At 52.6% G+C, this 13,017-nt stretch overlaps 5 protein-coding genes across 5 annotated transcripts; 3 read left to right on the plus strand and 2 right to left on the minus strand.

Annotated features, from left to right (window-relative positions):
• Positions 1-298: 298 nt before the first annotated feature.
• On the plus strand, positions 299-1,687 carry N7520_002548 (pyruvate dehydrogenase (acetyl-transferring) subunit E1 beta; the record flags this gene model as incomplete). The annotated part of the gene is made up of 4 exons (XM_057136483.1): positions 299-549; positions 645-768; positions 847-1,133; positions 1,216-1,687. 4 exons carry the CDS (start codon positions 299-301, stop codon positions 1,685-1,687), a joined length of 1,134 nt encoding a protein of 377 aa, XP_056999169.1.
• A 404-nt stretch (positions 1,688-2,091) lies between these two features.
• N7520_002549 (putative C2H2 finger domain protein) lies at positions 2,092-2,769 on the minus strand (the record flags this gene model as incomplete). The annotated part of the gene is made up of 3 exons (XM_057136484.1): positions 2,092-2,631; positions 2,685-2,711; positions 2,761-2,769. The coding sequence occupies 3 exons, from the start codon at positions 2,767-2,769 to the stop codon at positions 2,092-2,094; spliced, it is 576 nt and encodes a 191-aa protein (XP_056999170.1).
• Positions 2,770-2,957: 188 nt separating this feature from the next.
• On the plus strand, positions 2,958-4,007 carry N7520_002550 (uncharacterized protein; the record flags this gene model as incomplete). The annotated part of the gene is made up of 2 exons (XM_057136485.1): positions 2,958-3,165; positions 3,223-4,007. 2 exons carry the CDS (start codon positions 2,958-2,960, stop codon positions 4,005-4,007), a joined length of 993 nt encoding a protein of 330 aa, XP_056999171.1.
• A 363-nt stretch (positions 4,008-4,370) lies between these two features.
• N7520_002551 (tRNA (guanine26-N2)-dimethyltransferase) lies at positions 4,371-6,470 on the plus strand (the record flags this gene model as incomplete). Its single annotated transcript, XM_057136486.1, has 1 exon — positions 4,371-6,470. One exon carries the CDS (start codon positions 4,371-4,373, stop codon positions 6,468-6,470), a length of 2,100 nt encoding a protein of 699 aa, XP_056999172.1.
• A 548-nt stretch (positions 6,471-7,018) lies between these two features.
• N7520_002552 (trifunctional fatty acid synthase subunit FAS2) lies at positions 7,019-12,716 on the minus strand (the record flags this gene model as incomplete). Its single annotated transcript, XM_057136487.1, has 4 exons — positions 7,019-7,129; positions 7,194-12,133; positions 12,201-12,261; positions 12,336-12,716. 4 exons carry the CDS (start codon positions 12,714-12,716, stop codon positions 7,019-7,021), a joined length of 5,493 nt encoding a protein of 1,830 aa, XP_056999173.1.
• Between the last annotated feature and the right edge of the window lie 301 nt (positions 12,717-13,017).

Below are 13,017 nucleotides of genomic sequence, written 5' to 3' on the forward strand. Positions count from 1 at the left end.
AGAAGGAGGATAAGGAAGAGAATAGATAATATAAAGTATGTAAATGGATCAAAAGTGATATAGTTCTTAGGAAAGGAGCTCATACGGTTACGGAAGGAGCTGCCGGTGAGGTTGGCTGAGTCAGCGCCCAACATCTTTCCGATTTGAATCTCAAAGATTCATAGCGCGGACCTTCCCTTTTTCTCCCCAACCTCAATTAATTTACTTTTACGCTCAGGGTGCCCGTCTCGGCCTTGCGGATTTGTTTACTATTGTTCCTTGTTCCTCCGTTTCTTGAATTCATACACGAATTTCCGTCATGGTCACTTCCCGACTTTTCCGCCCAGCGGCCCGTCTGGCTTCTTCGCGCCTGGCTACCACCCCTCTTCGTCCGGCCTTTGCCCAGTCTGCTTGCGCCCAATCGATTCTGCGCGCCCGAGGATATGCCACAGAGGGCGGTGTGAAGGAGGTTACTGTCCGTGATGCCTTGAACGAGGCATTGGCGGAGGAGTTGGAGGCCAACCAGAAGACTTTCATTCTGGGTGAGGAGGTCGCACAGTACAACGGAGCGTAAGAGCCCCATCTCATGTCTGTCATGGTCAATGTGATAGCATGGCCGCGGCTTCGGTCTAGGAAAACATCCTAACTTGGATTTCTACTCGCAGTTACAAGGTTACTCGCGGCCTGTTGGACCGCTTTGGACCCAAGCGGGTTATTGATACCCCCATCACTGAGGCTGGTTTCGCCGGTCTTGCTGTTGGTGCTGCTCTGGCTGGTCTGCACCCCATTGTAAGTATTTTTCCGGAGACCCTTGAAGCTGAAACCCGGGGCAGAATGGGTATTAATCAATCGGTCCCTTATCTCTAGTGCGAGTTCATGACCTTCAACTTCGCCATGCAGGCCATCGATCAGATTATCAACTCCGCCGCTAAGACTCACTACATGTCCGGTGGTATCCAGCCCTGCAACGTCACCTTCCGTGGTCCCAACGGTTTCGCCGCCGGTGTCGCCGCTCAGCACTCCCAGGACTACTCTGCCTGGTACGGCAGCATTCCCGGTCTGAAGGTTGTCTGCCCATGGAGCTCTGAGGATGCCAAGGGTCTGCTTAAGGCCGCTATCCGTGACCCCAACCCCGTCATTGTTCTGGAGAACGAGTACGTCTTGTCCTTGGTTTATATTGTTTGGCCTGGAGATTGAGTATGGGGAACCGGGAACTAACGGAATATTTGCAAATAGGCTTATGTACGGCCAGGCCTTCCCCATGAGCGAGGCCGCCCAGAAGAGCGACTTCGTCCTGCCCATTGGCAAGGCCAAGATTGAGCGGCCCGGAAAGGACCTAACCATCGTCTCTCTCTCTCGCTGCGTCGGCCAGTCCCTCACCGCCGCCTCCGAGCTAAAGCAGAAGTACGGCGTTGACGCCGAGGTCATCAACCTGCGCTCCGTCAAGCCCCTTGATGTCGAGACCATCATTGCCTCCTTGAAGAAGACGGGTCGCCTTATGGTTGTTGAGTCCGGATACCCCATGTACGGTGTCTCCTCCGAGATCATGGCTCTGGCCATGGAGTACGGTTTCGACTACCTGACTGCCCCCGCCGTCCGTGTCACTGGTGCTGAGGTGCCCACCCCCTACGCCCTCGGACTGGAAAACATGGCCTTCCCCCAGGAGGACACCATTGTTAGCCAGGCCGCCAAGCTCCTGCGACTGTAAGTGGAGCCAATGTTGAAACAGTAATAAAACCATGTGCCTAGTACCCTTTTCATCTGTCCCCACCTTTTCCCTTTTTGTTTGTTCCATCATGTCACTATTTATTCTCGCCTAGGCTGATTCTTGGAAACCTATGTACGATTATCTTCCTAGAGTCGCCTTTTGATTCCAGCGTAAATGCTCCCCACTATCTTGACTTTAGATTGATAGAGAAATGTCAGTTTTATTGTTTTTGATAGGTTCCAGTAATGAAAATGGTAAAATAACAGAATCTCACGCCGTGGTATCTCGTCCAACGCCTCTCATAATGCAAATACGATACACGGGACTAGGGGTTTTTTTTTGGTTTTTTTTTGGAAATGTTGGCAAATCAGCAAAGCAGCAAAGCAGCAAAGCAGATAGCTGATTCACCGGAGCCCCGCACATCCAGGAAGGCAGTCAGTAGGATGACGAGGGTTATAATATCCTTGCTTATCTCGTCCGTATTCCTCATCCGTATCACTTTCTGCATCCTGTATGTCATTCGTGAGCGACTTGGAAGCTGCCGATCCCTGCCCATTCTTATGGGTTGGTTGGGCTTCATCTTCATCATCATTACCCAGGACATTCTTCAACACGGGTGCCGCAGAGCCCTTGACTGCGGCGAAAGAGCTCTTGAAACCACCTTTCTTGAAACCTCCACCTCCACCGGTTGTCCCACTGGAACTGGTACTGGCGATAGGTGCATCGATGACTCGTAGCCCGGCTTCGGCATCCGCTTTGCGCTCTGCGCGTCGTGCCTTCTCTGCAGCATTGGGATCGCGCGACAGCTGCTTCAGATCTTGGAGTCTCTTGCGGTGCTGATGATCATAAGATCCAATGTGCGCTTCATATTCAGGGTGTCGTGAATAGGATTTATTGCACAAATTACATGTGAAGGAGCTGAGGGCGGATCGCGCGGACTCGGTCTGAGATGAGTTAGCTATAGACTTCAAGACTTCGGGGGAGTTGATGTATGGACCTTAGGAGCAGGATTAGTGAATCCACGCTGTAATATTATTAGTAGGACATTGTCAAGAATTGGGAAGGAAGATTACCGGAGGCATGATGGTTTAGTTAATAAAGTGATAAAAGTGAGTGAAGGTTCAACCTATCAGCGACTTTGTGTTTTTGCTATTCGGGATCGGCGTTTCCCCAACATTTCCAACTTTTTCATTCTCTCCTCTCAACTCTTGACAATGTTATAATTTTTAATCTCTGTTTCTTTCATTTCAATTTACTATTGAAAACGCAAATGGATCTCCGAGATTCCAAACCAGTGGATATGGACGCCAAGTCCATCTTGTCCATGCAAGAACTGGACCCTTCACCTGTGGACGATTTGACTCCGGATGTTGAGCCCGCGGAATACTTGCCCAAGCCAAATGGAGATAAACCTCCAAGGACATGTGGTTTTACACTTCCCTCATTAGGTCTTCGACCGCATCGATGGGATGCATTGTGTAAGATTGACCTTAAACCCCGAAGTCATTCCCCCGATTGATATTTATTACATACAGTATCCGGTCTCCAGAAATACTCCACATATCCTCCGACAGCATTCTTTGTCTTGCATTTCGCCAATACCGCTCTTATTCCGCTCGTGACCCAATCGGTGCCCGCCAGTGAGCCCTATCTGTTGCTCACGCGACCAGTCTACCAGGCTCCAGGATTGGAACATCTCGTCCTGACTCTTCCCATAATCACCCATATTGTCTCTGGTATCGCACTGCGCAATATTCGTTCCTCACGGCGTGCAAGATTATACGGTGCGGAGACTCGTGCACAACGGAATTTGCTCGCCTGGTGGCCTCGGATATCTCTCCAGGCTCGTTCGGGATATCTTCTCGCCCCGCTGATTGGATTCCATGCTGTAGTGAATCGCATCACACCACTCATGGTGGAAGGTAGTAGCTCTGGCGTTGGACTGGGCTATGTTGCTCATGGCGTGGCTCGCAGTCCTGTTTTCTGGAACATCTTTTACCTGGTATTTGTTACCGCCAGTGTATGGCACTTCATTGGTGGTTGGGCAACCTGGATGGGATGGCGAGTTACAACTGCCCGGAAAGAGCACACCAGTAAGGGTTCATTGGAGGGATTGCTAGGTTATCCTGAGAACCACCATCGCGCGAAGCGACAGCGAAAGATGTGGTGGATGGTCAATGGTATTGCAGCTGCTGGTGCTGCCCTCTGGCTTGCCGGTGCTCTTGGTATTGTTGGTCGCGCTGGCGCAGGTGTTGGCTGGGAGGCCCAAGGATGGAATGATATGTATAGTCAAGTACCAATCATTGGGGATTGGTTGTGATTGGATTATGATGCACGTAATGTACTTTACTCCTAGATGTTACTAATGATGCTTTAATTCATAATAATTACGAGAATACTTCTACTTAATGTATCTGTACTGATCCTCTGTGCCTTTTACCTGTATAGGATGAACCCACTTGGTCCGTGCGAGGAATCTTTTTTCCGAATGAACTTCAACTTGGAACTTCAACTTTAACTTCATCTTCCATGAATTGACTGACTGAGACTTTCTATGAACTCCAGATCTGTGCAGTCGACTTTTACTTGGCTCCCACTATGCGCTTTTAATTCAAAACGCCCCACTTACCCCAAATTCCTTCGCACACCATTACGATCATTCTCTCACTCCACGCCGACAGCCATGAGCTCGACCGAATCCCGCAGCACCCGGGTGCAATACCATGATAAGGAGTACAATGTCATCAAAGAGGGACTTGCGCATATTTTGAACCCCCCTGCGCAGGAAGCCGCCTCCAAGGGAACGAAAAAAGATCTGAAGGCTGAGGACGAGTCTCAGGCTGTTTTTTATAACCCGATTCAGCAGTTCAACCGTGACCTCAGTGTGCTGGCCATTCGCGCTTTTGGAGAACATACTCTGGAATTGAAGCAACAAAAAGAGGCCCAGAAGCTCAAGAAGCGCAAAGCGGGGAATGCGACTGACAACGACAAAAAGCGGAAGCGCGAGGACGATGCGGAAGAACCAGCATCCAAGCGGGTGGAGGGAGAGAATGAGGTAAAGTCGGAGGCCACGGTGGAGAAGCCAAGTTCTGCTGTACCAGCAGAGAAGCAGGACGCGCCATCTGATGCATCTTCTTCGCCGGCGTTCACCGTCCTGGATGCCCTGTCTGCCACAGGCCTACGTGCTCTTCGGTACGCCTCAGAGCTACCAATGGTCTCCAAGGTGGTGGCGAATGATCTGTCACCCTCTGCGATCAACTCGATGAAGATAAATATCGAATACAACAAGCTTGAATCTCGCATTCAACCCAACCTCGGCGATGCGCGGGCATATATGTACGGGCTGCCCTCGGTCCAGAAGTTTGACGTTATCGATTTGGATCCGTATGGAACTGCTGCGCCATTTTTGGATGGAGCAGTTCAGGGTGTGAAGGATGGTGGTCTTCTCTGCGTAACTTGCACCGATGCTAGTATCTGGGCCTCGACCGGTTATGCGGAGAAGTGCTTTTCCTTGTATGGCGGCATGCCGATGAAAGGCTCCCATTCGCATGAGGGTGGACTACGACTGATTCTCAACAGTCTGGCTATGTCGGCGGGCAAGTATGGCCTGGCCATTGAACCACTGCTTTCACTTTCCATCGATTTCTATGCTCGCGTGTTTGTGCGCGTGTACCGCTCCCCAGCGCAGGTGAAGTTCCTTGGTGCCAACACGATGCTCGTTTACAACTGTGATTCGGGCTGCGGCGCCTGGTCGACCCAGCCAATCGCCTCGCTGAAGCAGAAGCTCAACCGCAAGGGCAACACGTTGCACCACCATGGATTGGCCCAGGGGCCCACTTCTAACACGAACTGCGAACACTGTGGTTTCAAGACACATATTGCTGGCCCTATGTGGGCCGGACCACTGCATAACCCGCATTTCATTCAGAAAATTCTGGGCCTTCTTCCTAAACTCGACCCCAATACATATGAAACCATTCCGCGAATTGAGGGTATGTTGACCACGGCCCTAGAGGAAGATTTGGACCTCACCCTATGCTCCTCGAACGCCCCTAAGCCGGAGGCCACCGAGACAAATGACCAACCCGAGTATCCGGCCATTATCCCACGGATGGACCCGACTCGTCGAGACCCATATCCCTTCTACGTGACTCTTGGCACCCTTTCAAAAGTCTTGCATTGTTCCACCGCTCCAATCGATGAATTCCGCGGAGCTCTCCATTCCATTGGTTACCGCTCTACACGCAGCCATGCCAAACCCAATACGGTCCGCACCGACGCACCGTGGAGTGTCGTCTGGGAGGTTATGCGTGAGTGGATCCGTCAAGAGAGCCCTATCAAGGAACTGAAGCCGGGCACCCCCGGCGCCGCCATCATGGCCAAGAGCCGTGAGAATCTACGCAAGCTCTCCGATGGCGACCAATGGCTATCACTGCTGAAGCAGGATATTTTATCCGCCGTGGAGTCTGGTCGCGATGTCAGTGACCTGGTCACCAAGGTGGAGGCTTCTCTCTACCGTTCTAGCTCTCGACAAGGCTGGAAACCCTCAGAGACTTCAAATACCATCCCCGAGCCCGAATCTGAGCCTGCACCTGCCCAAGAGAAGGAAAAGTCTGCCACTCAGACTTCCGAGCGCCCTCATCCCAGCACTCTTGACGTCAAATTTGATCCAGCTCTGGGTCGTGAGGCCTCAGCTGCGCACTCTAAGAAGCGTCTGGTTCGGTATCAACTCAACCCTCGTGCAAATTGGGGACCGTTGAATCGTGCATCGGTGACCAACTGATAAAGTTCTATGTATGTACGTTGATGTAAATGTAAATATACATTTCGTTCCTTTGTCTGCACGTTCAACGCTCTGTGTGCCTGCCTGAGTTCTGAAATTCAAATAATTGTTCAGCTCATACTGTCTACGTACAATAATATCCCAATTTCACCGTATACGTAAGTACAATATGTACTGATGAGTGGGATATACATATACAACATAGCTTTGAAACAGAATGTCCCATCACTGTTTACTCAAGATAGATCGTCAATTTGGAAAAGACCGTAAATCAATTATGCTCATGTACTGCACAGTTCTGTACGTAGAAGTATTTTGAAATCAATGAAATTATGGCATATCATTACTCCCATTATAAACACCAACGAACCAGGAGACGAAACTGGCTCGAATCTAGAGGAAAAGAAACACAAACGTAAATCACAGTCATCACGTCTCGAAAAGGGGAGAAAAGAGAAGAGGAACGAAGCCAAGGGAAGAAGGGGGGCTATAGTTGTTCTCCTCAGTATTTGTGAACGCAGAAAAGTCGCTCAATGACAATCTCAGAATCAAAGCTGCGAAACAGCGACGGCGACAGCTTGAGTATCGCTGTGGCTGATGCTAACAGTGATTGACTTGACACCAGCTTGCTTGGCTGCGGCAGCGGCTGCACCGTGGAGCTAAAAAAAATCTACCGTTAGCGTTTGCTGATCATCGGACTCAAAACAAGAATGTGTTACTTACGTTAACCACAGGAGCACCGTTGGCGTCACTTGTAATCTCAATCTCCTTCAAAGCGGCACCGGCACCCTTGCTGCTCACACCGAGCGACTTGAAGACAGCTTCCTTAGCGCTCCATCGTCCTGCAAATGAGGACTGAGGAGAGGGGGCCTTGCGACAGTATTCCTGCTCACCGATGGTGAAGTTGCGCTCAACGAAAGTCTCATTGTCGATATTAATCGCATCGATGCTCTCAACGTCCACACCGACCTTGGAGTTCGCGGTTGCGTTGGCCTTGGCCAAGGACTCAACCATCTGGCGTGTGCTTGCCTCGCTAGAAGACTCGGGCTTAGGGGGAGTGGCCGAGTACTTCAGCTCAGAGGTCTTCTTATCAAGAGTCACCCTGTAGTCGGGGTTCAGGAAGACCTTGCTCTGCATCTCGTCCTCATAAGGAGCCTTGTTCTTGGCGACGAAGATGGTGTTGTTGATCAAGCCGTTGTGGAAGTAGCGGTAGGCCTTCTTTTGACGGGACTCGACCTTGGTCTTGTAGGTCTCGTACTGAGCCTGGTCAAGGGTGGCGTACAGGTACTTGGGGTGAAGACCAATAACCTGGGCACCCTTCTGACCGAAACCGAAGGAGGTGACCGAGAAGGCCTTGATTCCATCGGTCTGGATGGAACGGCTGGGGTACACGATGTAGTCGAACTTCTCCATCACCTTATCAACGTTATCGGCGTTGCGGTTACCGGGGACAAGACCGGACTCCAATACTTGGAGACAACCGTTGAACATCCAGGCACCAGCAGCACCCTTGGGGTGACCGGTGAGGTACTTCTGGAAGATACCCATCACGGCATTACCCTTCTTGCGACCAAGGTGCTTGAGCTGCTGGCAAATCACATCGGACTCGTTCTTGTCGTTGGCAACAGTCGAGGTACCGTGGAAGGAGGCGACACCAATGTCATCAACCGTCAGACCCCAAGTGGCCAGGGCACCACGCAAAGGAGCGATGCGGGAATCCTGCTTCCAGAAGTTGTTGCCCAGGGAGAACTGTGCATCCTTCTCCTGGCGAATAGCCTCACGTTCAATGTGCTGAGCGCGCTCGTTCATGTACTCAGAGGCATTGAATGTCTCGTCGCTCTGAGCCTGCATAGCATCAACTTCCTCCTGCAGGTAGAGCAGCTCGGACTCGTGCCACTCCTTAATTTGCTTCTTGCGCAGCTCCATTTGGCGGCGACGGTACTTGATGTCCAGTAGAGGTGAAGGGAACTTGCCAGGGTTCTCACGAGCAGTGGTGAGGACACCTTGGCCAGGGGCAGGGACTGAGCGGCCAATCTTGTCAGTGGCGGTGGTTGTCAGAGCGATGATACCGTGGATAGGCACACCCATGTCGAGAGCAAGTTGAGCGCTCATGATGAGCTGCATACCACAGCCCTGCGATTCCATGAATCCGGCACGGGTGGTGGTGGTGGGACGAGACATCTCTTGCGGGGTACGACCGTGAGCGAACTCATCTTCGGCGTTGCTAGTAGCCTTCATGTTGGCGAACTCGTAGGAGCCCTCCTCCTGGAAGTCATCGAAACCACCAACGAAGCAGACACGGGCCTTGCCCTCGACGATGGTCTCGTAACCGATATCGACGGACTCAACAGCGGTGGCACAGGCACCGACAGGAGTCTTGATGGGACCAGTGGATGACAAAAGCAACATGTTGACCCAAGCACTCATGGTATTGATGAAGGACTCTTGCAAGATATCCTTCTGCAGAGGCTTGTCGAGGTAGCGGTCCTTGTACATTCCACGCAAAGCGTGGGTACCACCGATACCCGAACCAATACAGTTACCGACCTCAGAGAGGTGGACATATTTGTAGAACTCGTAGGGATCGGTGATACCAGCTGAGAGCATAGACTCGGCAGTACAGACCAGGACGAACAAGGTCACAGGATCCACCTGCTCGATGATATCATCGGGAATACCATAGCGGCGGGCATCCCAACCAGTCGGGACCTGACCAGCGACCAGACGGTCGAACTGGAGAGCCTTAGGGATAAGCAGGTTGGCACCCTTGCGAAGACGGACGGTGTACTCGCCAGACTCGGGGATCTCGAAGATTTCGACATTGTCTCCGTGCTCGCGCTTGAACTCCTCGGCAGTCTCCTTGGAGGCCTCGAAGGGCTCGAGATCCTCCTGGATGACGATCTCTTGCAGCAGCTGCTTCTTTTTGGGATCGTATCCCTTGAACAGCTCTGGCTCGATCAGACGGATACCAGTGTGCTCCAAAATGAACTTCTCGTACTTGGGCTTGACATCCTTATCATCGACGGGATCACCGGTCTTAGCGTCGACCCAGCCAGAGTAGGCCTTGCCCTTAAGGGGACCATTGTGGTGCTTAATCAGACCCATGATCCAGGCCATCTCGACGCAGCCCTCCAGAGAGAACTTGCCATAAGCCTCCATCTGCCAACGAGTGCGAGAATTACCCCAGGGGCCGACCTCAGCGAAACCAGTAACGACGACAACCTTGTCGAGGTTGACCATGCCCTTGAGAGACTCATTGATGGGCTTGACCTCAGTCTCCCAGTCAGGGAGAGTGGGGAACTCGAATTTGATGTTGGCACGAGGCTCAGCAACAACCTTCTTGTACAGGGCACCACTATCCTCACCATTAATGACGGTGTTCTCAATGGCAGTCTCCTTAATGACAGCCTGGCGAATGTCACTGCTCTCCATGATGTCAGTGCGGAGCTTGGTCATCAAGCCCTTGAGGTCAGGGATGAACTGAAGACCTCCGTTGAGATCGGCAAAGACAGGGTCGGACTGGCAGAGGTTGACGATAGCAGGAGACATCAGACCCAAAAGGTTGAAAGCCATCTCCTGCTGGGAGAAGGTGCGAACACCGAGTTTCTCAACGCCCTCGGCAACCATGTTGTTACCGCTCATCAAACCGGTACCACGAGTCCAGCCAATGACCGCACCACAGATGGTGAGGTAGTTGCTCCAGTTCTCCGAGTACCAACGGTTGAAGAGGGTCTCCAGAGCAAGCTTGGATTCAGAGTAGAGGCCATCGTTACCAAAGGTACCGTGATTAGGTGACAGCGGCAAGATGACCTGAGCCGGGCGGGTCTCGAAGCCGTGGGCGTGCTTTTGGGTTTTGATGCCACCCAGGAGACGCAGCAGGTTGGTCAGCATGATACGGTGAGCCAGCTCAGATTTGGAGTCGATGGAGTCGATCTCTCGGCCATTCTCGGGAATGGCAGCGAAGGGCACTACAAAGTCCAGGTCCCAGCCCAGACCCTTCTTGGTGTCATAAATATAGTCGACAAGGGCCTGGACATCTTGCTGGCTACCCTGGTTGAAGGGCACCACAACCAACTGGGATCCACGAGCACCGTAGCGGGCATACATGGCCTGGTAGTACTCGGTGACCTGGCGAGAGAAGCGACTGGTGGTAACAACGACCTTGGCACCACCGCTGATTAGGCCCTGCAGAACCTCCGCGCCGATAGAACCAGCACCAGCACCAGTCATGAGGACATTCTTGCCCTGGAAGGAGAGACCGTCCCGAGCAGCGGATTCCAACACGTTCAGGTAGGTTCCAGTCAACTTCTTGCTGTAGTCCCAGCCGTGGTCGCTCTTCTTCTTCAGGTGGAGGAAAGGAATAGTCTCCACCTTACCGGGGCGAGTCACAGTGCGCTTGAGGCCGTTACGGCCCTTCTTGGCTTGTCCGTTCTCCTGGGGCATGATCTGGCTCTCGTTCATGCCAAGGGCGTGCAAGACGTCCTTGTAAAGGGCATCGAACTGAAGCTGTGACGACTTGGAAAGACGATGCTGCTTGCGGATGAGCTTGTAGACGTTCTTTAGGTCATTCTGCACCTTGGTACGGTTGCTGTACTCGGAGATCGGGCCAGCCTCAGCCATCTGCTTCACGTAGTGCTCTAATTTACGGGCACTGGCACGGTCAACCTCCTGGTAATCGATGTTTCCACGAGCATCGATGGTAGTCTGGGGACCAGTGGGAACGGCCACGTCCTTGTAGACAGGCGCAACATTGAGAACCTCCCGGCAGTTCTCAATGAGCTGTTGACCCAACTCCTTGGCGAGCTGGTATGTTTCACCGCGCTCAGTCGGGCAGTTATCGATGTGGTATTGCATGAAGTCGAGGAGTAGGGGGTTGGAGCGGTTCATGATACGAATGCATCGACTCACAATCTCGCGGTCCACAACCTTGAGACGGCCGAAAATGATGTCGTAGTACATGCTGAGTGCATCTTGACGGGCCCAGTTCCAGGAAGAATCGTAAACACGGGCCTTGAGGGGGTCGAAGGAAGGCTCGATGCCGGAGGCGTAGAAATCACCGTGCTCGGCCTGCCATAGGTCGATCTGAGCCTGCAGTGCCTTCTGGGTCTCTTGAGAGGTGACGAATGCCTTGTCACCGGCACGCAGATCCATCTTCAGATAACGGGCGATGACCTCCAGCTGCTGCTTGAACAGAGCGCGCTGGTCCTTGGTGAGCGCATCAATGGCGGCCGGGTCCATCATCATACCACCACCGCCGCCACCGGCATCTCCACCGGCAGCGGGGGATGAGAGGTTGATGCCCGCACTGGCAGCGTACTTGTTGGTCACATCGTCGAGGAAGGCCTTGGCATCGGCATCGGAGCCGAGACGGGCTGCCGGTTCCATGGTGATCGCCAGCAAGAGCACACCGTCCTGACGGCCCGAGCCCAAGCCCCACCGAGTCTCTAGATACTTGCGGACTGCTGTGATGTTGAAGCCACCGGGCATCTTAGACGAGACTGTACGGGCGATCAGAGATGAAGTCTGCTTGCCCAATTGGCCATTGAAGGTGGCCTGCATTGAGGCACCCAACTCATCGAGTGGAGTGTCTTCTGGCTTCTCGGGTGTGGAGCCAAACTCCTTTCCAAGGTCTCCTAGAATTTCGTTTTGTAATGTGGATTTACCTATTCAGAGACGGGAAAAGAGCCACGTTAGCCCCCATGAGCATTTGAAACATCCAATCGCACTTACCTCCAACCAGATCTTTAATTGCTTTAGTCAATGGCACATCGGCCAAGCTCTTCTTCAACTTCTGGGCCACCAGGGACCGCAGCACATCTACTGCGGTGACTGGCGCATCTGCCACGGCGGCAGCGGGGCCGGCACTGGGGGTGGGGGTGCCGCAGCTGCGGCGGCGGGTGCTGAAGATGCGGCGGCGGGGGCTGATGCAGGAGCAGCCTCTGCAGCCTGTTCCTCGTCATCGACGGGGTCAACATCATAGTAGATCTCCTTAGCATCCTTGTTGTAGCAGAGAATTTGACGTTGAACGGAGGTAGCGGCATCGTAGGCCTCGTATTTGGAGGCAAGAGTCCGGCGGGCCATTCCTCCGAGGGTATCTGCGGGTCCAATTTCGACGATTCGCTCGGTGCGTTGTTCGGCGAGGATAACATCCTGAGTTTCAATCCATCGGACGGGCGAGGCAAACTGGTAGGCGAGCAGCTCCACCAGCAAGGTGTGAGCCAGCTCCTGTTCAATCTCCGGACGCATTGTGTGTGTGTGTGTAAATGGGGGGTCTCAGTTTATCGGAATTCCGGGGTATCGAGGATTCAATTAAGGTAAGGTTATGAGAGCAGGACGCAACGTCCTGGAGGGCGTTCAATGGAAACAAGTCGCCCGAATGCCCACACAAAGGCGTTCGAAATAAAAAAGGTAGGGGGAAAGAGGAAAATGGGAATTATACAAAACACGAAAAGGGAAATTAAAGAAGGAAGAAGAATTGACCAAGTTCTGGAGGAGAGAACTAGGATCAGGAACGTCCAAGAAAAAAAAGAGTGGGAAAGTATCGATA

The sequence above is a fragment of the Penicillium odoratum genome (assembly GCF_028828045.1).
Source record: "Penicillium odoratum strain IBT 22623 chromosome Unknown utg000002l_segment0_segment0, whole genome shotgun sequence".
In the NCBI taxonomy this organism is placed as follows: domain Eukaryota; kingdom Fungi; phylum Ascomycota; class Eurotiomycetes; order Eurotiales; family Aspergillaceae; genus Penicillium; species Penicillium odoratum.